The sequence below is a fragment of the Panthera pardus genome, unplaced genomic scaffold, assembly GCF_024362965.1.
Source record: "Panthera pardus isolate Hobbes unplaced genomic scaffold, ASM2436296v1 HiC_scaffold_9, whole genome shotgun sequence".
Classification (NCBI taxonomy): Eukaryota; Metazoa; Chordata; class Mammalia; order Carnivora; family Felidae; genus Panthera; species Panthera pardus.
In genome coordinates, this window is record NW_026527024.1 from 6,904,169 (window position 1) to 6,928,822 (window position 24,654).

Sequence of the window (24,654 nt, forward strand, 5' to 3'; positions counted from 1 at the left end):
TTCACACCTGGAAACGGTCCTCACGTGCCCGAACTCCTGGCGTACGACCACCACGCCTCCCAGGCACCCCGCACCCGGGGTGGGGAACACGTGGAAGCTGCCTCGCGGACAGCACGCGGCTCTGCCAGTGTCCCCCGAAGATACGAGACGAGAGATGGCAGGCAGCCGCCTCCTCCCCTGAGGACAGGGTGGCGGTGACGGGCCGCGTCGGGGCCAGCCGGAGTAGGGACGCTGCCTCGGAGAGAGAGCAGCCGCCCGTGGCCAGGATGACAAGGACTGGCCAAATTCCCCGGGGGCATCCTTCCTCCTGCTGCCCGGCCAGGCCCACGACTCCCCAGCTCACGTCTCAGAGATGTCCCTTCTCCGAGAAAGCTGCCCTGATGCTCCTTTGGAGATGGCTGGCGCGGTGGTCGCCGCCCCGGCAGGTGCGGAGCTGACTTCCCTGCAGGGAAACCCCGCGCCCGGCGAGCTCTGGGACACGCCTACACGTGTGTGAGGAACACCAGCTTCGCGGACTCGGCCTGGGGAAGAGCGACACAACGGCTCCGAGCAGGGCATTTACTCTGTGAACGCGGAGTCTCCACAGTCAGACTGCTTTCCCTTCTTTTCTATTTATGGACCCGCGATGAGTAACGCCCTCCCCGCCCCTGCACCTTCTTCTTTGTAAGGAGCGCAGGTCGTAAGAAGCGTCCAAATCTCACAGCTTTGGGTTAACACGTGCCCGGCCTCCGGCCGGCCGTGTGGATTTGGGGAGGTCATGTAGAACCCTTCCCTCCACCCCGGACATCAGCCTTCTGGTAGGATGGGGGTCACGACTTTCTCTGTGGTCAAATACACACAACACACGACGTACCTTCGTAGACGTTTTAGGTGCACAGTTAAGGGGCGTTGGGCACACTCACGTTCCTGTGTGGCCGTCACATCACCGGCCCCAGAACGGGCCATCTTCCCAAACCCAAACTGTCCCCAGCAAACTCCAACTGCCCTCACGCTGCCCTGCTGCCCACCCTCCTTGGACCTGACCCTCTCCGACCTCACATGAGGGGGACCCCAGGGGCTCAAGTTCGTCCTTGGTCGATAGGGGCGTTGACTGAAGTCACATCTGAAGCACCTGCCCAGGGTCTAGCATACAGTAAACCCTCAATTAATGTTATTCTCTCTTCCCGCTCCTTTCCTTACGTTAACTTGGACTTAAACGTTCCCTTTGCACACGTGCGTGTGTGCGTGTGTGTGTGTGTGTGTGTGTCTTTCTCTCAGAGCAGCCGTGTAGGCCCCGTTACACGTAGGGGGACGTCCTCCCGGGTGAGGATACGCGTTCCCACCTCAGGGGCCGGACCTGTGGACGACGGGCCTTCATCGCCTTCTCCTTCCCTGCCCTCCTGACCCCACGTCCCTCCCGGCACGGATCACACACACCAGAGCAGCTGGGTGCCTGCGGGCCGTCAAAGGCTGTGCCCGTTCCAGGTGTTGGCTCCTTCCCGGACGTTAATGTAGACGCACCAGGAGCCTCCACGTTTCTGGACGTGCTGGGACTGGCTCTCGTCCCCCGATGAGACGACCTGCCCTGGCCCTCACTGCCCTTCCCGCCCACCCTCCTCCTCTGCCCCACCCGCCCGGCGGCCTCTCTCTGGATTCCCTCGGTGGCCGCGGGTCTGTCACAGCAGCTCGGTACCAGGTGCTCGATTGATGCTCTTTTCTTAGCCGCTGTCACGGGTGGAACAGTGTCCCCAAAAGGTCCTGCACACCTGCAGCCTGTGTGAACGTGACCTTCTCTGGAAACCGGGCCTCTGCAGAGGAGGCCGCACTGGTCAGAATGGACCCTGAGTCTAACGGCTGCGACCTCCTAGGAGGGAAGTTTGCTCACAGAACAGACACCCCGTGGGCAGTCACCGTGCGGATGCAGGCAGAGGCGGGAGCAGTGCGTCCACAGCCGTCCACACCGAGCGGTATGCCCGCGAGCCTCCACGGCGGGAGCGGCGCGTCCACGAGCAGTGCCACGACTGGAAGCCGGCCGCGGAGGCGCAAGCCCGGATTCGGACCTCTGGCCTCGGGAGCTTCTGTGCCACTTTGTTACAGCAGCCAGAGCAGCCACGGAAAAGTTGTGCCGACACCCTTCCCTCTGCTGCTTCCTCAAGACCACGGCGTCGCGGTCAAGGGCATTCGGATGGGACAGAGCGAAACCGGCTTCTTCAGGACAGGATTTGTCAGCGGCTTCGACGTGCGGTTGTGGCCAACAGTTCCCGGAGGGGCGAGCCCGTCGGCCACAAAGCCTGCCTGTGCTGGGAGACCTGGTACCACTTTGAGGGACACTGGTGTTTCCTCGGACAGAGCGACCGTGGCGGCTGCCGTGTGTCTCGGGTGGTCTCATGCTTAGTTTCCTGGCGTTACTTCACTTAGAGAAGTTTTCTTCCATCTCACGAACGTATCTCTTGGGTGTCGGGCCCCCACACGCTCTCGAGAACTTAGGGGCTGCAGATACTCACGGAACGAGTCACCCCAACGACCACAACCTTCTGTGAGAAGCGCCACTCCCACGCCACGTGGCCGCGGGCGAAGTACGAGCCTCTGAGTCCTGCGGACCACAAAGCTCATGTGTCCAAGCACACGGCTGGTAGCACCCGGCCTGGTCCATGGGAGGTGGCCGGTGGCCTTGAGCAATGACTCCCGCTGTGAAGTGCCACAAGCACTCGGGGGCGATTCTGTTCATAAGAGCTATGTCGCACGTGTGAGGTAACGGCCGGGAGAAAGGAAACAGCCTGTGTCTGGGGCCCTGAATGCCGCACGGAAAGACGCACGTTTCGGAGAACGGTTAAGGCAAAGTGGAGCTTCTGCAGAGACACGGGAATTCCGTCGGCAGTCTCAGAACCTTCCAGGTCCTTTTCTCCGGAGCGGAAGAAGCCGGGGACCCCACGCAGCGGAACAGCACCGAGCGGGTTCTCCTTGGAGCGTCAGCCACGCCAGAAGAGCAGAGCCGGGACCCACGGGCTCACGTGGCCCCCGTGGCCCCGGCGCCAAGTTCCTGCCTGAGCGCTTGTGCCGGGACCCGGGCGGCCCGCGGGCACTGAGCTCCCCGTGCAGGGAGGCACCCTGCTCAGGCTGCGTGACCGCTGTCGGGGTGACGTGGAGAAATCCAGCATCTGGTGGGTGGTGGGACCGGTTCCTCGGTCCCCTCCCAACGCTGCAGTTTGAGGGCTCTGTGCCGCGGTTACAAGTTTGGGCGCCATGACTCTGAGGTCCGGTGTGTTTTATTTTTTCCAGTAGCGTGAAGGTCGCTAGGGAGGGGCCATGCAGACGTGCTCCAATCTGGGTTTCCGCTTGCTGGGGCGGGGAGGCCGTGGTACCCGTGCAGCGACACGCTCACAGGGCAGGGGGCGCCGGCAGGCCCCCTGCGGGCCCTGGACCCGTCCCGACTTTGCAGAAAGCCGCTGCGGAGACGGGTCCCTCCTCCGGGTGGAGAGGCCGGAGAGGGCTGACGGGCAAGTAGGGCTGGAGCGGGAGCCTCCAAGGAGCAGAGGACACGTGCGGCACGGGTCAGCTGAGTGACCCTTAGCCCGGTGATGCGTTTGCCCTCAGGAGCTGCTGTCACCGCCGGGATCCGAAACAGCCCAGTCTTCGTGCGTCACCATGCTGCTGTGGGGGGACGGCTTGCCGCCCTGGGCCTACGAGCTGCTGCGTCCACGTACGTGCCACAGCGCTGGCGGAACCGCCGTCCCGACCGCGTCCTCCGCCGGACGGGAGCCCTGTGGCCCGGCCGGTGCCCGGGGAGGACGCCGGCTCTCGGGTCCTGCTCTCACTGGCTCGAGCTCTCAGCGGTTCTCAGCGCCTGGGCCTGGCTGGGTGTCAGGGACGTGCGGAAGAAGACAGACCAGCCAGGCCTTTCGAATGCATTAAAGAGAATCTACGAGGGAGAGGAACTATGATTTGAACACCATTTTCTACTCTCATCAGAGGAGAACAATAGATGAAGACACATTGAACACCTTACGACAATTTAAACGCTTACTAATTCCATTTCCTCATGTTTCATAAGATACAACTGTACGGGGGTTAACAAAATAAGGGTCTTTAAAGCATTCAGTCCCTCAAAGGGAATTTTGTATCCTCGAGTTTTGAAAACAGAAGACCGATAATAAAACATTAAAAGACTCATTTAAATTCTGAAAGCAGGTAACACTTGATGAACGCCTCTAAACACGTTTAAATGTGCTTCGTGGGATCCGGGGCATCGCGCGCCATCAACACGTAAGATCTGGTTTTCAGAAGGAAGTCTTAATTAAACGAGACTCACCTGCCAGAAGTCGGCCACGGTGGCGGGCAGGGGTCCCTGGGTGGCGATGTAGGCAGGGTTCCTGGGGTCATGGTCCATCTGCAGAGATAGGATTACAGTAACAAAGGTTAGCTACCAAGCTAGCAAAGAACCCAGGAAGTAAAGCACCGGCTACGGAGGAGGTGAAGGCGGCCCGTCCCGCGCCCAGTGCCGCATCGACACACGGCGTGTGCGGAGGCGAGAGAAGCAGGCTGGTCTTCCTTGGGTCCCCCGGGATGCCCCAGCGCTTGGCGTTTAGGGGGAGCCCTTGCGGCCCGTGCTCGGAGCCTGGGGATGGCGTGGGGATGCCTTCCGTACGCCTGATACGCAGGTAATGGGAGAGCAGCACGAGCCCGAACGAGGACGGCGGACCGGAGAGGCCCGAGGCCAGCGGTCGGCGCACAGCGGGGGGTGTCACCACCGCAGCGTCTCCACGGATGCCACCGTTGCAGAGCAGCTCAGCCACGTGTCGCCCGAGCGGCTTCCACCCTGGCCACCGGCCAGCGGGAGCAGCCTGCACGCCCACCGTAGGCCACGTGCAGGGCTCACGGCATGCCCTCTGTGACAGCCACAGGTGCGGGGCGGGGAGTGGGGAGGCCCAGGCTCGGGGGGGGCGGGGAGCCCGCGAACCACCTCCCCCCCCCCGGGTCCGGCAAGAACTCACGAACAGGTGCACCTTGCCCCCCAGGAAGAGTCGGCTCCTCTCGTGGGGAGCTCGTTTTTGTGGCCCCGAAAGGGCTCCGGCACACCGAGTCGTCCGGGGGGTCTGCGAGCACCGCGTGCAGACCCGCCCCGGGACACGCGGCCCAGCCTTCCAGCCGCGCATTTCCGACTCTATTCCTACTGTGCCAGGCAAGGGGCTGAAAACCAACAAACAGCAGAATGCGGTTGTGGGTCTTCTGGCCGGCGGATTCGTCCGAGTGCAGCCTGCTGGCCTCAACAGAGGGAGTCTGGCTCAAAGTACCTTAATTACAACATTTAATTCAAAGACTGAGCAGAAGAAAAGAAGGGGCAAAGGGTCGAGGAACAAAGCCTGGCGGAGGGCTGTTGTGCGGACGGCCCTTTCCCCTTGGGGTCGCGCCCGGCCCCAGAGCACGGGGGCATCAGCGTCGTGTCCCCAAGGACTGCCCTGCCCGCCACGCGCTCCAGAAGGAACCTGGGAGACCCCCCCACCCCCCGAGGCCCGGACGGGCCTCGTGCTGGCAGTTCACCTCCAGACACGCTCAGTGCCTGATTCTTTCCCATCAGGCACTAGAGTTTACTCTTGTGATGCCAGGGTTTGATCATGGATTTGAAATTCTCTGCAGTCGAAGACAGTTATTAAGGATACGTTTCCCAATACAGCGAGAAAGGAGGAAGTTTCAACCCACGTCGTCTGTGGCAACACGCGAGGACGTCAGCGTGCAGGCCAGAGCCACCTTGAGACACGGCCCTGTGCCGGGCTCGGAGAGCAGCCCGCGGGAGGCGCGGTCCCTGGAACCCCGGCCCGGGGAATCCGCACCTCCAGCCCTTCAGGGATGACGGCCGTCAGGGATGACGGCACGAGAGAGCGCACGCGCACCGAATAATTACGCGCGCCGTGGAAGGGGGGGGGCGTGAGTCATTCCCACATGACAACAGTGGGACGCTGGCTGGGGTTGGGGAGCAGGAAAGTCTTTCTCTGCCTCCAGTTGAGTGATTCCCAGTCACAGCCGGACCTTGTTTTCAAATTCGCCACGACACACACAATACAGGTAAATTACGTTACTCTCTCTGCAAGCCCCAATGAAAACGTTTCAGTGGAAAGGCTTAGCAGAAATAAGGAGTTTTGATTTTTTCAAAATATGCACTCGTGAGGGTGACAGCTATTTACAAAACCCGCCTCCCTTCCCAGCAAACGATTCTGCAAGAAAAGTAAAACCCACCTCCTTTTCAAATGTGCTTTTTTGCCCACAGCAATTTAGAAAGCGTCTCATTTAAAAATCGTTACTATGTTCAAACTAGCGGCTTAGCTGCTTTCAAACTGAGAGATTTGTGACGAGGAGTAAAAACCTGAGCAGGGCTTCAGCAGCGTAAATGAGGCATCCTACCGCGGCAGGTCTCCGTGGTCCACCCCAACGCTCAGGCGCCCAGACAAGGAACGACGCGGCTCGGGCCGTGGAGGCGGTCACGTGGCCGCCACTCGGGAGGCAGTAAATAGCATAATGATCCCAGAGCGGCGACATGTGTCATCAGCGCAACAATGACTCAAAGACGATTACAGTGACTTCATCCCGTGCACATTCTGTTGAACGGAAAATGTTTCTGGGCAGAAGCACGTCGCGCATGTTGTGCGCGTGGCAAATACCGGGCGACAGAAAGCCTGATGGTCGTGGGCGGTCTTTAACTGAGGAACGCAAAGCAAATATTTCACCAAGTGAACAGAAGCTTTATATTTAAGATTTCCAAGGCAGGTTAAGTGTGAGCAGAGGCAATCAAGTAAGTTTCTACTAACACTGCCTTTTCCATCAGGAACTCGGGCCGCGACCCCAACACGTGGACGTGGACGTGTGTCTTCCGCTACCGTTTCCAGCGCGCGAGTGAACGTGGTGCCTGCTGCTTCCTACGGTCTGTGCTGTGTCTCCTCCCCATCCTCTCTCGTTATCCTCCTTTCTTTTGTCGTGTACTGTTTCCTTGTACGTCTGTGATGTTCACCAACACGAGCTCCGGGACCGTGGAGAGTCAGCTCCCGTCTCTTGGCCTCTGTCCCGGCGTCTGGGGAATGGGGGTGGGGGTGGGGGTGGGGGGCCGTCTGTGCCAGGGCCTCCACGTGCCCGTTCCTTCCGGGATTCCACGTGCTTGCCTGTGTGGGTGTCCTGGCGGCCACCTGAGACTATCAGCGAGAGCCCGTGCGTGTACGCCCCACGCCCCCGGGTGGCCTTTTCCTTCGTGGACCGCCTGACAGAAGCGTCCAATCAAACGCGACTTAACGCCAAGTGACTGCATGTTAAGTGAGGGCCACAGGGTGCCAGGTCCCAAGTATAATCAACAGCACGATTTTGCTTTTCCTGTCTGTTTTTTTCCCCAGAGAGAGGAAAACCGTTTGTTTGTGTTGAATCCCTTATCCACGTGGCTGGCTGATTCTTACGAAGACACCAAAGGAGGCGGGGAGCCGGAAGGGTGTATCGCTATGAATTTCTATATGCACAGGTACGACGTACCAGAAAACACACCTCGCCACCTGCCAGAAGCCGCGGAATGGCAGTTTTCAAGTAGGTGTGAGTCGTTTCCAAAACTCGAACGTGTGTTAAAAACTCAGCAATAATTCCTCCAGCAGTGCAAGCAGAACAGATTTTTAAACCCAAGCATTCAGCCCGTCAAGACCAGGGGCCCACGTCCTGAAGCCTCCAAGAGCACCGGGGAAGGAACCGGCCGTCTGCACGCCGATGTGTCTTTCGGGGCGGGGGGGAGGGGGGCGCCAGCCCTGCTCCTGCGCCCACGGGGCCTTGCCTTCACCCTGACCCCACGACCCGGGAGGGGTGCGGGGCCGTGACCCTACTCTGAGATCTCAGAGCGTACGCACGCGTGTTTTCTTTCTGAATGCCTACCCACCTGCCCCTGCATCTGTTCTGACACTTCGAGCAAACTTCACAGAACGTTTTCTTAGAAACAAGCAGATATCAAACCTGAGTTTTTGAGCCGCTTTTCCCGACACTAAGTGTTCATGGGAGAATTTACCGAGAAACAGTAGCTTCGGAAATTGATGTGAGGGACGCTGACTTAGGAGCTGAAGTTATTTTCGTATTTTATTTGTCTGAGTTGAGATTTAAGTAAATTATAGGCTACAATAGACACACATGGGTGTTTGGTCGTGGGTATTTTCTGAGAACCAGACAGCTGGCTCCCACATTTTGCCGATTTCTCATGATACTCAGGACATCTGACCAGCCCTCCTTTCCCGAGGCGTCCGTGCGTACCTGTATTCGTTCAGTGCATTCTGAATTAAAACTTGAACAGGGTTTTTCTCCCTCGATAAAGAGTGGAATGAAAGCAAGTTTAGCTTCACGTTTGGGAAATTGCAGACCCGTTCCCGTAAAGAAGTTTGCGTGCAGTTTCGAGCAAACGGGCGTTACTGCCCCGAGTCAGTCCGCGTCCCAGGCGCAGCCACGCTGCGCTCTCAGGCGGGGCTGGTGGGCGTCCCTCCGCCGTGCTGAGCAGGAAAACAGGGTTCCCGTTTACTTTCCTGACCTCTGATCTCAAAGCGAAGACTGCGCGTTATTTACGAGCCGAGGACTTCCTGGCATTTGACGAGGCCAAGTACAGACGTGACAGATGCAATTCTGCTACTTCTCTTCTGCACGGCCAGGGTCTTCTGGGGCTGGGACTGTTAGCTTTGCATCCAACCGCCGCTCGGAAGCTCACTGTCACCGTCCTCCGGCTACTTCAGGAAGAAGAGGTTCCGTGCTTCTTTCTTAGAGCCCGAGTTAAAAAAAGAGAAAGAATTGTGGCACGAGATAAAAGGGAAACATAAACGAGGCCTTAAATCCCTCTCTCTCGGGCGTCGCCTTCGGACCAGGCCCCTGCCCGGTAGGCCCGGGGAGGCCGGAACGCGGGAGCGCTGCTGCAGGTGTCCAGGGGGCAGCGGGTTCCCGCAACCCGCTTCGGCTTCAAGTACGCACACATCGGGAAGCTGGAACCCGTCGAAGTGGGGGGAGCTGGGCACGCCCCAACTCTGGACTCGCATCGTTCGGACCTGAAAAGAATTGTGTTATTTCTCTTCCTGGCCCCGTGACGTGGTTTGCGCCCGGGACACGGAGCCCATCAGGAGGACGCGGCTCTCCAGGCGGATCTGAGCCGCCGTCACCACGGGCCCCCGCGAGGGCACCACGTCCAGGCACTTAGAGTCCCCAACCTCACCAGAAACGATTCTCTGTCTACAGAACGAGAGACTGGAAACCGATGGGGCTCTGGCTTGATTTCGGAATCCGAAACGACACAAAAGCACCGGGCACGGCACAGGGCACTTACTGAGAGAGACCGAATGGCTCCGAATGAGAACCTTCGGGACACGGAGGGAACCGACCCTTGAGGGCCACCTGTGCCGAAGTAACGAGGGTCCTTCCCATAAATAACTGCAGGAGCTGAGGTCTGGGCTCAGGGGGTGTAGACAGAGCAGCAGACCAGCTCTTAACCCACTTCCTCGCGGCAAGCGTGTAACGCACTGCTCCCGCTGTGGGCCGAGAGGGCCGCCGATGGGGTCTGACCGGGGCGTACCGGACTCCCACAACAGGCTTCCTGAGATACATGGAGCCGGCAGCCACGAGAACGGTCCACCGTCCACGGCCGCGGCTTGCGATCACACGGCAGATGTTCTCATGTAAAGCCTGCTCCTGGGGGCTGGGAGGGGTTGTCAGGACGAATCCAGGGACAACCCGGGGTTTCACGGAGCCATCCACGTGTCACCGGCGCGCTCTGAGCCGGAATCCCACGAGCGCTGTGTCTGCCTGAACGCGCATCTGATGGCGCTGTGACGTCCTGAAGCTTCCCTGCACAGTTTACGGGGCTGCTGAGGGGGGACCACAACCAGCCTCCCCCATAAATCCCCACCGGCTCCCAAACTCTCCGCCATCAACCACGTGCTTTAGCACATCCATTCCGTGGACCCTCATTTTACTTTCTTCCCACTTGGAATCGTTCCAACTTCGTTTTGAAAAGCCAGGCTGAGCATCGATTAGTCCGTCCTTGCTCGCCCCCCCCCCCCCCCCCCAATGCTCCCACAGCGTCTGTGACGGGAGAGGCCCACACCAGGTGTGGGTTTCCAGGGACTCTCCCTGAGCCGGAGAGCCTGCCTGTCGGGGTCTCCCCCAGGGGCTTCTGTGGTCTCAGAGGCAGAGAGCGCGGCCCGCGGAGGCACAGCCCCCCACTCACTCCCCATCCTCAGGGGTACATCCACCCTGGAAACACCCACGGAGACCAGCCTGCGCACACACCTGCCCGGCGCCCTCCGTCATTTTATCAAGGGGCCGGTGGGTCTAATGTTGTCCATTCCCCCTGAATAAACAGGGAACAAGTGAGTCTGGGAGAGAGGGGCACAACCGACTGTAGACTTTCCTGAAATTCATGCTTCTCGTCAGTAAGCCAGTGGACCAGGACCGCTCTCTCCCGGCGAGGACCCAGCCCAGGCCGGCTGGTGATGAGTCACCTGGTTCACCAGTCATCCGGTGGAGACTAAGTACCTAGTTGGCTAGTACCCGGCGGAGACTAGTTGACCGGCCGGCTGAGGCCGTATCCGCTCGTGACCGGGGGTGGGGGCGCACGTCGGGAGGTACTCACGATGGGGCTGGCGTTGATGTAGTCCGACCTGCTGTGGCTGTTCTCCGATCTCAGCAGGACCCTGGAGTGATCGTCTGCAAACAAGACCAAAGGCATAACGTTAGATGTGCACGCGGGCCTGTGTCTGTAAGGGGCTGTGCGAGGAAACAGCGGCACCGGGTGCCCGTGCAGGTGACGTCCCCTCCTGGGGCTCTGCTTAGGCCACTTACCATCACTTCCTTCTCCAGGAGAAGGGTGTGTGGGCACCTGATTCTAGGTTTCACCCGGTAGAATTTAGATATTTTCGTGTTTTTCTTACACAGATTCAAATCCCAGGATTAGTGTTCCTCTGCAAGATTATAGTTAAGGCCTCCCTTTATTATTATTCTTTAAATTTTTAAAAGTTTATTTATTTTGGGAGAGAAAGAGACAGCGCAAGCAGGGGAGGGGCAGAGAGAGAGGGAGAGAGACCCAAGCAGGGTCCGTGCTGTCAGCCCAGAGCCCGACGTGGGGCTCGATCCACGAAGCCACGAGATCATGACCCGAGACGAAATTGGACGCCTAGCCAACTGAGCCACCCAGGTGCCCCTACGGGTTTCCCTTTAAGTAGGAGACATATTTGGCCACATACAGGAAACACATATCAACATGAATATTGAGATATTAGGCAACTGTTCTGTATATAAAATTCTGTGATCTGGGAACGGCTAAATCCTGGGATGACAGGAATTTCGTTTTAAAGGGAGAATGGGAGAAAAAGCAAACAGTTACAGAAGAAACAGAGATTTGTGCAAGCGGGGGTCCCCTGACGACACAGCCAAGTGCCTTAAACATGCACAGCAACCTGATTTTGCAACCAGACATATCAGTGGGGATTAGGGACATGTGATTGTCAGAGCTTAGTGTGTTTGATACACGAATCATTCTTTTTTTTTTTTAATTTTTTTAACGTCTATTTATTGTTGAGAGAGCATGAGCAGGGAAGGGGCAGAGAGAGAGGGAGACACAGAATTCGAAGAAGGCTCCAGGCTCCGAGCTGTCAGCATAGAGCCCGACGTGGGGCTCGAACTCCCAAACCGCAAGATTGTGATCTGAGCTGAAGTCAGATGCTTAACCCACTGAGCCACCCACGTGCCCCTGAATTACTCTTTTTTAAAAAAGTTCATTTGAGAGAGAAAGCACGAGAGGGGGAGGGACGGAGAGAGAGGGAGAGAGCGGACCACAGGCAGGTTCATGCCGCCAGCACAGAGCCCGACGTGGGGCTCGATCCCGTGAACTGGGAGATCATGACCTCAGCCAAAATCAAGAGTCGGACGCTTAACCGACTGCGCCGCCCAGGCGCCCCTGGCACGCGAATGATTCTTAATTCTGGTTCTGGAATAACCACCTTCCTGTGTATGGTGACGCCCCTCTTTGCCCGTTTTCAGGAACTTTCAAAGCTGCACCCTCGGTCGGGTGTGGAGGAGGCGGCACAGGGAGCGGGGCGAGGCCACTCCCCGGCGGGGAGCAGGCTCAGGGAGGGACGCCCACGAGGGTCCCTCCTTCCTCCCTCCGTCCCCGGGCGCGCGGCCACCTTGTCCGTCCTCTGCGAGGAGCAGCTGAGAACTGCAGGCCGCCGAGAATGGCGGTGTGCTCCACTCGCCATCTCTGCCCCAGTGAATGGCTTCGGGTGTCGTGCACAACCCCGACTTCTTTTCTTCTGAGAAAACAGAGACAACCCGGCCGGAGCCTAGGAAGCCAGGGATTTGGGGGGTGGTGAGTGGTTCACCCCGGTCCTGAATTTCAGCGGCGTCTCCAGGTCCAGGCTCCCGGCCTTGAAAGCAGCTTGGGCAGTGGGGGAGGGAAAGCGCGGGGACTCTGCTTCAGTTTCACGTCTCCGGGACGTTTTACTTCATTTCTTTTAACGACAACTCTGGGGCCTGGGAAACTTGGTGGGTCTACGGGACCGGATGGCATCCCACCGGTCCTACCGAGGTATCGACGTGAGCTCTTTTGCAGTGGAGACGAGACAGATGAGAAACATCCAGAGTTGCGGACGAGCCCGGACGTTGCACGGTTTGCCTGGAGGCCCTCCGCACCCAAAGGTTGTGGAAACGCTGCGGAGGCACTCGTGACGGTAGCCGCGGAGACGTCCCCCTGGGGCGTGAGAAATAATACAAAAGCCCCCCGTGCTCGGTGGCTTTGGGTTCCTGCACAGATTTATTCTTGAGAGACTGACAACTGGCACTGGCAGGACACTGAACAAGTGACCAGAAAAGCTGGCGACCTGTGTCATCGTACCACATTGCAGACACCACCGCGCTGGGAAAACCTGGCGCGTCTCACTCCACGTTGCTCCATTTCCTTGGCCGCCGTGACCCGGGGCCTGGAAACCCGCGCTCAGCCCTGCGCGTGAGCGTGCTGGTTGTTGAGGGAACGTCGCCGACGGCCGAGACTCGTACAAAACCGCCCGACCGGAACCCCACGTTCCCGAGCAGGCACGGAAGTACGTATAGAAATAACGTCGCTGTGCCCGAGACTTATGGGACCATGGTGACAGGATTCCTATCGGCAAAGATCGAGTGACCAAGGACAAAGGAGTTTCACGGTCCCTCTCAGACCCCTTCCGGCTCCCGGGCGTTTGCGGTCATCGGCCGCCTTTGGACTCCAGCCCCTCCTGCCGCCCCTTCTCTCGACACAAAGGAAGCCTGCATTTGTGCCGAGGCAAGATGGTTCTCCGGGATGACGGTCTGCCATCTTGGTCTGCTGGCTTCCCGGGCAGGGTCACTTTCCTCACCCCAACCCTGGCCTCTTGACTTACCGGCCTGTCACACAGCAAGTGGAACAAACTCAGACTTGGTTACAGTGACCCCCAAACCAAGTGCAAAAAGCCCAGTTTCACTGCGGGGCTCTTCCTGGATGCATCAAGCTGGAGACGGCGATGTGTCGTTCAGAAGCAGGCAGCTTTTCTGAAGGCTGCACCTAGTCTATTGTTGCAGCCTACGTACAGTTCTGGAATACAGAAGCAGAGCTTCGAGCTGCTTGCGGAGGGTTCCAGAGGGCCTCCCAGGAGCCCCGCCCTAGGAGAAATCGTCTCAACACAGCCAAGTTCAGACACTGCCGATAGTGGCAGTGAGGACCCCTCCTGCCTGAGAACCTTTCACAAAGAGCAGGGTCACGGCGAGAGGGAGGGGAGGGGTACAGGGGGCAAGAGCCGGACCGTGTATCTCTGGCTTCAGAGGGCGTGCTGTGAGGGTCCCAAACGTGGCCCGGCCAGACAGGCGCGGGCCTGAGGGCTGCCGGGTGCCCTTCACCTCCAAGGCGACAGCGCTGCCCTGTCCTGCGAGCAAGCAGCTCGGTGAACGCACGCCAGCTGAGTCTTCTAGTCAGGAAATGGAGAAGACGCTTCACAGGTTCGGGAGTCTCGGCGAAATACAGACACAATCTAGGAGCCGGCTGCTCTGAAGGATAAGGGGACAAGCTGCTTGGAGCCGCTGAGCCCAAGCCCGGCTGTGAGGCCAGCCCTGCCGTCACACTGTCTGCGAAGCACCGCGTCAGCCGCGTCACTTCCCGCAGGCCACCCTTTTACAGGCACCGCTGAGGTCGGGACAAGGGCTCCAGAAGCTCCCAAGCCGTGTCACTTTACGATCACGTAACTGAGTTTGCGGTGACACGGCGATTTCAAAGTGAACGGTGAACTTGCTTTGTTTTTAACACTGGGCCGTCTGAACCTCCATGTGGGACATCTGAGCCACCCGGGAAGGACCAGAGCGCCAGGCAGGGCGCCGTGGAGGTACGGTCATGCAGCGGGGACGAGCCGGGGGTGTTTCGATTGCTTGGGTGAATGCCAACTCTTTTGTGGTTCACTTTCCCTGTTCATCTTTCTAAAAGGGCCGCTAGGGGAGACGATGAGCTGGCATCAGTTGGGAGTGGCTGCCTCCACTCTTTGTAAGGGCAAGGGCTGAGATTCACTCAAGCTCAGCCAGCAAGTTGGAGGTGAGGCCGGCGGGGCAGGGGGGCGGCGCGCTCAGGAGCACACCCTCGTGTCCCCGGCCCACACCCCGCGGACTGAGTATGGTTCCTCGGGAGGGTGTGCGAGCACAGGCTCCCGCCCCGGGAGCAAACACGACACAGCGGTCACAACCACGGAGCAAAGTTCTACAGCCACCTGGGTGCTTACACTTTGGCTGAGAAGGGGGCGTGTTCTTTAGGGTTAGAGAGCTCACCCGGAAGCCAGAAAGGGGAAACTCGGTGCCTTCCGCTCTGTCTCTGGCCCTAAGACACAGCCGTTTTCCCTTACAAGACCCACAACGGTAAGTCTTATCAAGGAGGGAAGGAGAAAATCGCCCCGCAGATGGAAGTCGGGAGGCGTGTGGCACACGCTGCTTTTCCCAACTCCTTGTCCCGAGCTTCTCCAATATTCTGTCTCTTCTAAAAGCAGTTCCACAGATGCTACCTTTCTTCTTCCTGGAACTGTGCCCTACGTAGAACAGGGGCTACGCCCCCATTTTAGATGGAAGAAGCCAAGGCCCAGGAAGATGCGATGGTTGCCTTGGCAAAGGCCACACGGCCAGCGGCTAAGAGCCCAGGGCTTGAGTCCCGGCCCTGCCACCTGCTAGCCAGGTGACATTTGGGTAAATTATTCAGTATTTTAAAGGCCAGATCTGTCATCCAAAACGTGGGCTGGGGCTCTTACAGGGTCGTCGTGATGAACGCACACGTAAGCACCGGCTGGAGCGCCTCGTGCACGGCAAGGGGCGGAGGCGCAAGTCCAAGGCCACAGGCGGACGGATGGACACAGACCTAACTGATGAAAGGTCAGTTAACTTGGCAAGAGTTATTTACGGTGCACCGTGTTGTCAGTGGATACAAAAGGATTTCCACGGACGCCGGAAGAAACAAGTTCTAGAAGGTCTTCTTGATTGCTGGCAGGGCAAAGAGCACTTGAAGGCAGCCCGGGGCACTTTGGGAGGGCTTCGGCCGAGCCATCAGCTAGCACGTGGCATCATCCAAACACGTCCCCGTGAACCCATCGAAGGAAGGTGCGTGGAGGCTTCCTGTGCCTCTAACCCGTCCTGCAACACTGAGGATAGTGTTTTCCTAGGCGCCTTGGTTACGTCATTCACGCCAAGTGAACTGACGTGTGTGAGTCAATAATCTTCCCGCCAGGAGCGGATGAATTCCCTGATGTCGCGTGTGTGTGGGGGGGTCGCTGGTGCACACTGGCCTCGCACAAGGGAATTTTCGTCACCCAAGCAGTCGGCCAGTGTCCTCATGGGGCTTTCCGGCGGCGTCTTTCCGTTACACCGTTTCCTTTACTTTGACGGCGTGGCCAGTGGGGACGCGGGGCGTGTGCGGTGACCCGCCAGCGTTCTGTGCTGGAGGGTCGGGGCTCTGAGACCTGAGTGGAGACCGGTGCGCCCGGAGAAGCGACGGCATCAGCAACCACCGGCATCTTCTCCGGTTTCGTGGGTCCACAGAGGGTTTAGTGCACGCGGCCCGAAGCTCTCCGCTGCCGTAGGTCTACCAGCTGTCAAAGCTGGTCTAACGATTGTCACCAATCACACACGGTAACGTCTTTCTGTTAGGACTTGTCATAGTTGAGCGAGGCAATAAATTTCTGTATTCTGTTTGTTTTGAGACTGCCTGCGTGTTTCTTTGCAGATCTAGGAACCGGATGACCACAGCGTGATCGTGAAACATACTTGCTCTGGAGTGGTAAGTCCTCTCTAGAGAGGTTGGCTCAAGCTTCTGTCCGGGGCTTCCCTTCCTAAGTAAGCAGGTCTTCTGCTCTTAGTTGAGCTTGCTGAAAACTCTTAGTTCAACCTATAAACATCACCGAACATCCCAGATGAAAAAGCTCCACCCAGAGGCTCCTTGGATGAGCACACAGCGCGTTTGGGTGGCCCGGGTGGGGAGGTCCCAGATTCACAGCACCCTCCCGCGCCCGGAGGTGGTGAGAGAATGAGGCCGGTCCGGTGCCCCGGCCGTCACGCGCCACAGAGGCTCACGTCGACTTCCCGTCCCCGACTCAGAAACAGGTCTCGAGTCACACGGCGGCCGGCAGTCCCTGGTCACGGGGGCTGGTCTGCTTTCTAGCTGCTTCAATAGTTTCACCAGCCTCTCTGCAGATGTCTCAACAAGAAATCCCAAATAGGACTGCCAGCCTGCTCTGTGTGTGAATGACAGCGCAGTGGGTCACAAAGGCCCGGACCACAGCGGGACACCCACGCCGGAGAGAGTTCCAGATGCGTGCGGGCCTCGCCCACCGCTGTGCGCCTGCCCGGGAAAGGCGCGCTCTGGGCACGGATGCTGGTGTTGCCGGTGTCTGCGTCCTGGCATTGCCCACCCAGCCCCCCCAGGGCTCTGGAGGCACGTGGGGCCAAAAGTTGAGCTGAGTAACGCTTGTCTCCACGACACAAGATATGTCGGCCTCCCGAACCCCCGGTACCACAGACGCGCCCCAGGTGGAGATGTCTGGTGTCCTTGTGGGAAGGGGGACTTGGGACACAGGGGCAGACGCAGAAAGGTGATGACATGTGGGCAGCGAGGGCACAGACAGCCGGCTGCGGCCCGCAGAGAGCCTGGACGGAGCCAGCCCTGCCCACGCCCGGGGCTCTGACATCTCGTCTCCGGGACTGAGTATTAACTCCTGTCATTCGGTGCTGTCCCCGACGCCACACCCGGAGGCGGGGCTCTGTCCTGCTCTGGCTCGCTCACCGGTCCCCAGGCACGCACACCTCCTCCGTGGCAATCACACACGCTCAGCACAGGAGATCAGGTTGTGTTCTTATGAGAACACAGCTGCCCCAGAGAACAATGGGGAGACTGGAGACCAGCTCTCTTTTCAAGTCTTCCAGTAACAGTGGCAACATCTGAAGGGCACCCAGGCAGACACAGTGACCCCGGGGGCCCTCTGTAGTTCTGTCTGAGACAACATTACTACCCCAGGCCTTGCCAGTAGGATGCTTCTGGAAAAGCGAAGAGAGCTCGGCAGGGTACACGTTCACGCAGGTAACGGAGATTTAGAGCAAAAGCACCGCAGGGAGGAACGCCCAAATGGCCCCGGAACAAGCCCTTTCCCGGGAGAAGGGGTGTGACCCTGGGGAAGGGGAGCAGGGGGCAGACTCGGAGCGGCTTCTGGCGTCCTCAGTCCCTGCGACCAGGCCTGAGTGGCCACGCCCTGCACCCACAGGCCCAGCACCCAACGGCCCAGCTCCGCGGGGAGGGTGAGCTGCTGGCGAGGAGGCGGCCGTCGCGGAGGGACCACGAGACCATGTCCCGGCGGACGACAGACGCCCGGGGAGCGCCCCCTGGGGAGACGCGGTGCCTCCCGCATCGCAAGGGACGCACCCGCGCGCTCGGCCAGTGTCGCAGCAGATAACCCTACCTCGGGCGCAGAGGAGTTCCCCAAATCCGCTGTGCCTGAGACCCCGGGGCGGCCCGTCCGGTGGGGCGACGCCGGCGTCTGGGCCAAGAAGCCGGTGGTGCAGACGGTGCCACGTCTTCGTCCCCATCAGAGACCCACACGGAAGCCGGTCCCACGGTCCCTGCGACAGCGGTGGAGCCGACCCAGAGGGCGCAGGCGCAGACGGGGTGGGTCCCTCCTAAGGAGGGCCACCCTCGGTGGCTGCGGGCACCACTCACGAATCACAGCCTCGAGTCTCCGTCCTCACCGAGGTGCCCGCACGCGGGTTCTGAGAGTCCAGGCACAGCGCGCCGCCCTGCCTTCGCCGGCTGTTCCCCGCTCACGACCCCTCCCCACGCACGTCGGAGCCCCTCCCGCTTCCCGGCTCCGCACCCCGCCACACCTCCCGGCGTCCCCCTCGCGCCCCCACCCCGCGCCCCTCCTCCCTCCTCTACGCACCCCACCCCACCCCTCACCGCCCTCCCCCACACCCCCACCCTCCTTCTCCATGCACCCCCGCACCCCCCACTCCCTCTTCCCCACGCCCCCCGCCCTCCACCACACACCCCTGCACCCCCCCCCCCGCTCCTCCCACTGCCCTCTTCTACGTGCCCCCCACCCCTCACCGCCCTCCCCCACGCCCCCACCCCCTCCTCCCTCCTCTATGCACCCCACCCCACTGCCCTCCCCCACGCCCCCACCCCGCACCCCCTCCTCTACACACCCCACCCCCACCGCCCTCTCCCACGCCCCCACCCCCTCCTCCCTCCTCTATGCACCCCACCCTCCCCCATGCCCTCCCCCCCTCCTCCTTGCACCCCCGCACCCCCCACTCCTCTCTCTTCCCCACCCCCCCGCCCTCCACCACACACCCTTGCACCCCCCCTCCTCCCACTGCCCTCTTCTAAGTGCCCCCCACCCCTCACCGCCCTCCCCCACGCGCCCCGCACTGCCCGCCCCACGTGTGCCGCCCATATCCTTCCAACCCCCCATACCCCCTCCGCCCCCACGGCTCCCTCTTCTCTCCCCCTCGCACTCCCTCTTCCCTCCCCCACACGCCCCCTACTCCTCTTCCCCCTGCACCACCCTCCTCCACTCGCCCCTGCCCCGCAGTTCTAGGGAACCGCTCTACGTCAACACAGCTGATCAGCAAACCTTCCTTCCATCTGCCACGTAAATCCCATCACGTGAGGTGACATATTCACAGGTGCGGAGGGTTGGGACGTGAGCATCTTCGGGCCATTACTCTGCTGCCACACTCAGCAAAGTGACAGATGTAATCCTTTGGAGACTTGGCTTCTCTGGAGAGAAAACGGGCTCTGCGACCCCAGGTTCCCGCCGCGGGTTAGGGACTCCGCGTCCGGGTGGGCAGTTCTCGCCAGGTTCCCCCCAGGGGTTAGGGGTGCTGCGGCCACGTGGGTGGGCGGTTCTCTCCGGTTTCTGCGGCAGGTTAGGGGTGCTGCGGTCACGTGGGTGGGCGGCTCTCTCCAGGTTCCCACCACGGGTTAGGGACGCTGTGGCCACGTGGGCGGTTCTCTCTGGGTTCCTTCCGAGGGTCAGGGACCCTGCGGCCACGTGGGTGTCGCTGTCCAGGTTCCCACCGCAGGTTAGGGATGCTGTGGTCACGTGGGTTGGTGGCTCTCTCCAGGTCCCCGCTGCGGGTTAGGGACCCTGCGGCCGGGTGGGTGGGTGGCTCTCTCCTGATCCAGTGCAGAAGAAGGCACCAGGGGCTGAGGTCAGCCTCCCTGCTGAGGGAGGGCCGAAGTCAACTGGAAGTGTTTCGGGAACCTCACTGGTGGAACAGGGCCTCTAGGCAAGTGGGAATTCAGGGGTCACCGGGGGGCGGAGGGAGGACGGTTAGGAAGGGAGGTGCACCTGTACATCGCAACTTCCTGCTAAAACCCACCTCCTGGAAGTCCACACCGGTACCAAGGCTTGCTTCTCGCCTGAACTGAATTTTAATAAGGAAAAAATGTCTAAATTGGTGTTAACCTCCAGAGAAAAGTGGCCAGATGATCTTAAAGCGTTTATTTGCCAAGAAAGAAAACACCTGTTGGACACTGAATGTGCAACCAGAGGAGAGAACTTTGTTCCGGAGACTCTAGAAGGGAACCCGGCCAAAGAGACACAGGGCACCCTAAGCGTTGGAGCCCAGAGGGCACAGGTGCACGTATCCCAAGTGAGAAGGGAGAGTCAGCAGCTACAGAAGCAGGGGCTTCAAAACTCAGGAGGCCACGCGCGGAGGAGGAGAGGGGACGTAAACCAAGGATGGGGACAAGCGAGGACGCAAACCTCACGGGACACACGTCCGGGAGGCTGACGTCCTGTGGGCTGAGGGAGTACGCGCGGGGGCAGAGGAGTCTGACAGCTGCATCTGTTCAGACCAGAAGAGTCTAATAGCCGCCTCTTTTTATCGGGATGAGACAGACCTGTCTGGTGCCGATGAAACCACGTAACCAGGTAATTTAGAGGAAATGCACTCAATCACGACTCTGCCTCGACCACCTCTGTCAAAGAGAACACTTTTTCAGACCAGGAAGGGCAGAGAAGAGACACTTAGGGGGTGGACAGACGGTGGGCCGAGTGGACAGAGTGGTGGGGTGCCCACTCGCTGTCGGGGTCCCGGGCGCCGGCCAGGTGAGCGAGGGCAGGGTGTTGCCGGTGTTCCGGGTGAGGCCACAGGAGCACGCCGCTCCCGTTCACGGAAGCCGCGCGGGGACGCGGACCCGCACCGCCACTCTGGATCTCGCGGCGGCCCCGGGCCTCTGCGCCCTGACCGCGTGACCAGAACGGGGCGAAACGGCGGGTCTGCAGACCAGCAGGCGAGTTTCCCGCCGGCCCAGCAGGACGGGCAGGCTGCGAACTGCGTACTTCGTGAGGCTCTGGAACGGGAACGTGGTCAGTGGGAGAGTAGCTTTATTAGGGACAAGTCACGTCAGAGAACAAAGGGGGTTGTTTTAAAGTTAAAAAGAGCCGGAGACGTCAAACCCCAAGTGCAGGGGTGACCCTTAACGAAGGTTCATGGTAGACAAACGTGGACGGGAATTAGACGGCGCTGGGGTGTTACTGTTGGTTTTCTTAGTTGTGACAGTGCAGTTGTGGTAAGTGGGAGAATGTCCCCCGCTTAGGAGGCACCGGGGAAAGCAGGTAAGTAGACGTCCCGATGGCCGAGACTCACTTCGAAGTAGTTCAGCCAAAAAATAAGTAAAGCGCACACACACGCTGGGCAAATCGGCGGAGTACTGACCGGCAGGTGTCGAGCGTGGGTGTGGGATGCCACCACCAAGTTGTCATTTCAGCCTGAGTGTCTCCAGACTCTTGCGGTAAATCGTGTGCGGGAAAATCACGCCAGGCTGGTCACATTTCGTCTGTGCGAGGGGCTCCCGGGCTGGCCCGCGCGGGAGCCCCTCCGGTGGGATCTCACTGCTGGCCCGTCCTCCCCAGGGTCAGGAGGGCGGCCTGAGCCTAACCGCTCGGCCTTAAGGGCTGGCTCTTCTACGGGCGACGGGGAAGACAGAACCCGAGTCTGTCAGGGTGAACAGAGATACGGCATCTGTGGCATCTGCCCCCGGGTCTGGCACGAAAACGCTCGACAAGCATCTGGACGTGACCGGGGCCGAGAGGACGCCCTCCCGACCCGGGCCGTGCAGCAGGGCTGTTGGCCGAGCCTCAGCTGACGAACAGCCACCGACGTCCCCAGCGCGGGTCTGTGCCCACGTGCGGGAGGCTCGGGGGAACAGGGCCCCGCAACGACCTTGTCGGACGTCTTTCTCTGGAAAACTTGAAGACGCAGAAGTCCCGTTCATAGAAGGTACGGGTGGCTTGGCGACAGACGGAGGCGCTACATTGAACCAGGAATCCGGACCTTCGTGACTTTGAATGAGGACGGGTGTGAAGCACCTCTCAGGCACCTGTGTGAGGGCGTGGGGACCGGGACCCCGGGGGACAGAAGGGGCCCCCGGACTTCAGCTGATGGCGACCTCAAGACGAGCGGACCTCGTGGCTTGTGACGGGCCTGCCGCGCAGCGAACGTGAGATTGCAGCAGACGGCGGCGTGCCCAGGGCGGGGAGGGGTGCGGCCACGCCCTCCGAAGGGCCACCGGATCGCTCTGGCCAAAGAGACCGGAGCCCGTCTGTGGAGGGGTCAGGCCCAGCGGCCGGCGGCCTCAGGGCCCCCACGGCGTCAAGGGTCGTGAGTCGCTCCGCGAAGGGAATGCTGGGGCGGACACAGCCACGCCGTAGGGGGTCTCCCGAATCTGTGGCCCAGCTGGTGGAAAGGGGTAAAGATGACAGAACATCGGAGCCCCGAGCGGCTAAGTTGTGCCAACAGTCAACGCCCTGGGAACCCCGAGGGGCTGGTGGCGGGGTCTGTGCCATGACCGCGTAAGGATGCCGCTTCCAGGCGCCCTCCGGACGTGGCCCGTCGAGAAGGACTCCTGCTCCTGAAACGCCGCGTTTGCCTCTTCCCGACTTCCCGTAGAAACACCACCTCCCCTCCGGTCTCAGGCAGCGCGGCCGCGGGGACAGCTTCTGCGTGGTGCAGCCACGAGAAAGCCCACACAGAATTCGCTGGGATACTTCCTTGTCGACGTCAGCAAACCCGCAGCCTCCCCGCATCTGGAGGCAGAGATTCGGACGGCTCCGAGACCGAAACACGGCAGCCACGCCCGGTGCTTCTCTGGACCCGTAACTTCCTCGTGGGGGTGAGACGCGTGCAGACCCTTCTCACACCAGAGGAGGACAGATCCCGCTTGCTTACCAGATTTAGGAGTCTCACCCAGGACCAGTGCTTACGGGCAGATCGGGGCAGGTCCGGGTGGCTCACAAGTGCCCAGCCCAGAGTATTCTTCTATGGGGAGCCTGCTTAGAGTTCAGAAAAACACATTTAAACCGAACATTTGTTTGGAAAGAAATTATTTTCCGTGTGTTGTTTTAAGGGCAGCAACGCTTAGCCAAAGTACCACAGTTCTTGTATGTATTTCAAATATTCATCTCTGGGGACGTTTGAAATTTGTGTCCATTTTTCTGACACAGAAAATGTCAGGCTCGTGCACAAGCATATGTGGGCAGTCCCACCAGCAGAGGGCATGGGTTTGAGCCCCAGCGCCCTCATCTGGCAAGTGCAGGGCTGGTTCCCGGGGGGATTAGAGGCGATGGGGCAGGGGTGGGGGGGGTGGGGGTGGGGGTGGGGGGGTGGGGGGGGAGGCGGCTTCATGTACTCAGCTGTGGCCTGGTGCCACCAGGTGCCCTGACGTGGGGGACAGCCAGGCAAGGTCAGCCGTCATCCCCACCTGGCCAGGTCCGCGAGGCAAGGCAGGGGCGCCCGCGGCTGCACCCTGGCTCCGGAGCTGAGCTGTGATCTCTTTCACGACAAAGCCCCGAAAAGCCAGACTGGGAGGATGTTCCATTGAGGGCCTTTCGCTCGGTCTCTGGGTATCTGGGTCCTGGGCTGTTCTCTCTGGTTTCACCTCTAAGTGTTCTTTGTCTCCATCTAATCTCTCCCTTGTTTTTGTGACACAGAATCGAAAACATTTTTTTTTTTGTTTAAGACGGTATGCCAAAATAGCATCATATTCCTGTTCTTAATTTAAAAAGCAGATGAGCAGAATATTGCATAATTCCTCCTAAAAATACAAATACATTTAGGAAGCATATTAAATTCTTCAAACTTGTAAGATGACAGAGCACAGACAAAGCCGGTTCATCTGTTCCTAAATCGTCCTCGGAAACACAGCTCCAGGCTGTCAGGGATGGAAAATGGATATCGGAGCCACTTTTGAATTTCCCACGGGACCTGCCAGCCTCCGCTAGAAGGCCTGGTGTGGGAGCAGGGGACGCCCTCAGACGGGCCCCAGACGAGTAAGGGCGCGCAGGAGGGCGGAGGGCAGAGGGCGCAGGGAGTGTGGGCATGACAGGCCCCGGGAAGCCCCGGGAGTCCAGCTGGTAAACCCCGTGGGCACGGACTGGTGCGCATCACGGACGTCACGAGTCCCGTCTCCCGGATGGAGGACCGTCTGCGTGGACGGGAGGCCCGGGCCGCGGGGTCCCGCCAGGCGCACCCAGGAACCCGTCAAACCAGGCAACGGGGGAGCGGGGTGGGAGACACCGGGGAAGCCGGCCGAGGCTCCCACCCGCCGCCGCAGGCCCGGAGCACTGCGCGTGCCGGGGAGGGTGCCTTCTGCGCTCACGGGTGCCGGCCACCTTTTCACAGACACTACCAGCCACTTGCCCAGCACCTTGTGGTTCCACCACGGGGCCGATTCTGTGCCGTGCGGGCCGTGCACGCTCACCACCAGGACGCGGGGCACTCGTCTCTGGTGGAGTCTGGCAGGACCGAGGAGAGCGTAAGTCGTGCCGTCCCCATCCTGCTCAGGGAGGGACGAGGGCCGAAATCTGCTGGTAGGATTTCCCTCTACACGTGAAGGAGGCCGCAAGTGTGGGGGACAGTGGGGTGTCCGGGTCACCCACAAAAATGCTCCCGTGTCACTGTGTCAGTGTGCTTGCCCTGCCCTGCCATCCGTGACCAGCACAGCTGCCCCTTCGTGACCCCAGACAGCCAAGAGCACCCGGCCAGGCTGCTGGGGCAGGGGCACCGGCCACCTGCCCCCCAGCGCCTGATCCAAGAAGGGCGGACGTCAGGGGCACCGGGGCCTTGGGACAGGACGTGCTACCATCGCTAAGGTCCTGGCCT

The 24,654-nt window shown here is 60.1% G+C and overlaps 1 protein-coding gene across 4 annotated transcripts in view; it reads right to left on the minus strand.

The window, feature by feature from the left end:
• The window catches only part of PTPRN2 (protein tyrosine phosphatase receptor type N2), an 814,681-nt gene that overhangs the window by 30,647 nt on the left and 759,380 nt on the right, over positions 1-24,654 (minus strand). For all 4 annotated transcript variants that reach the window (XM_053898672.1, XM_053898673.1, XM_053898671.1 and 1 more), the window contains 2 exons: positions 10,598-10,671; positions 4,289-4,366 (listed from right to left, as the gene is read on the minus strand). In XM_053898672.1, coding sequence (XP_053754647.1) covers positions 4,289-4,366; positions 10,598-10,671 — 152 coding nt within the window. The remainder of the gene's footprint in view (positions 1-4,288; positions 4,367-10,597; positions 10,672-24,654) is intronic.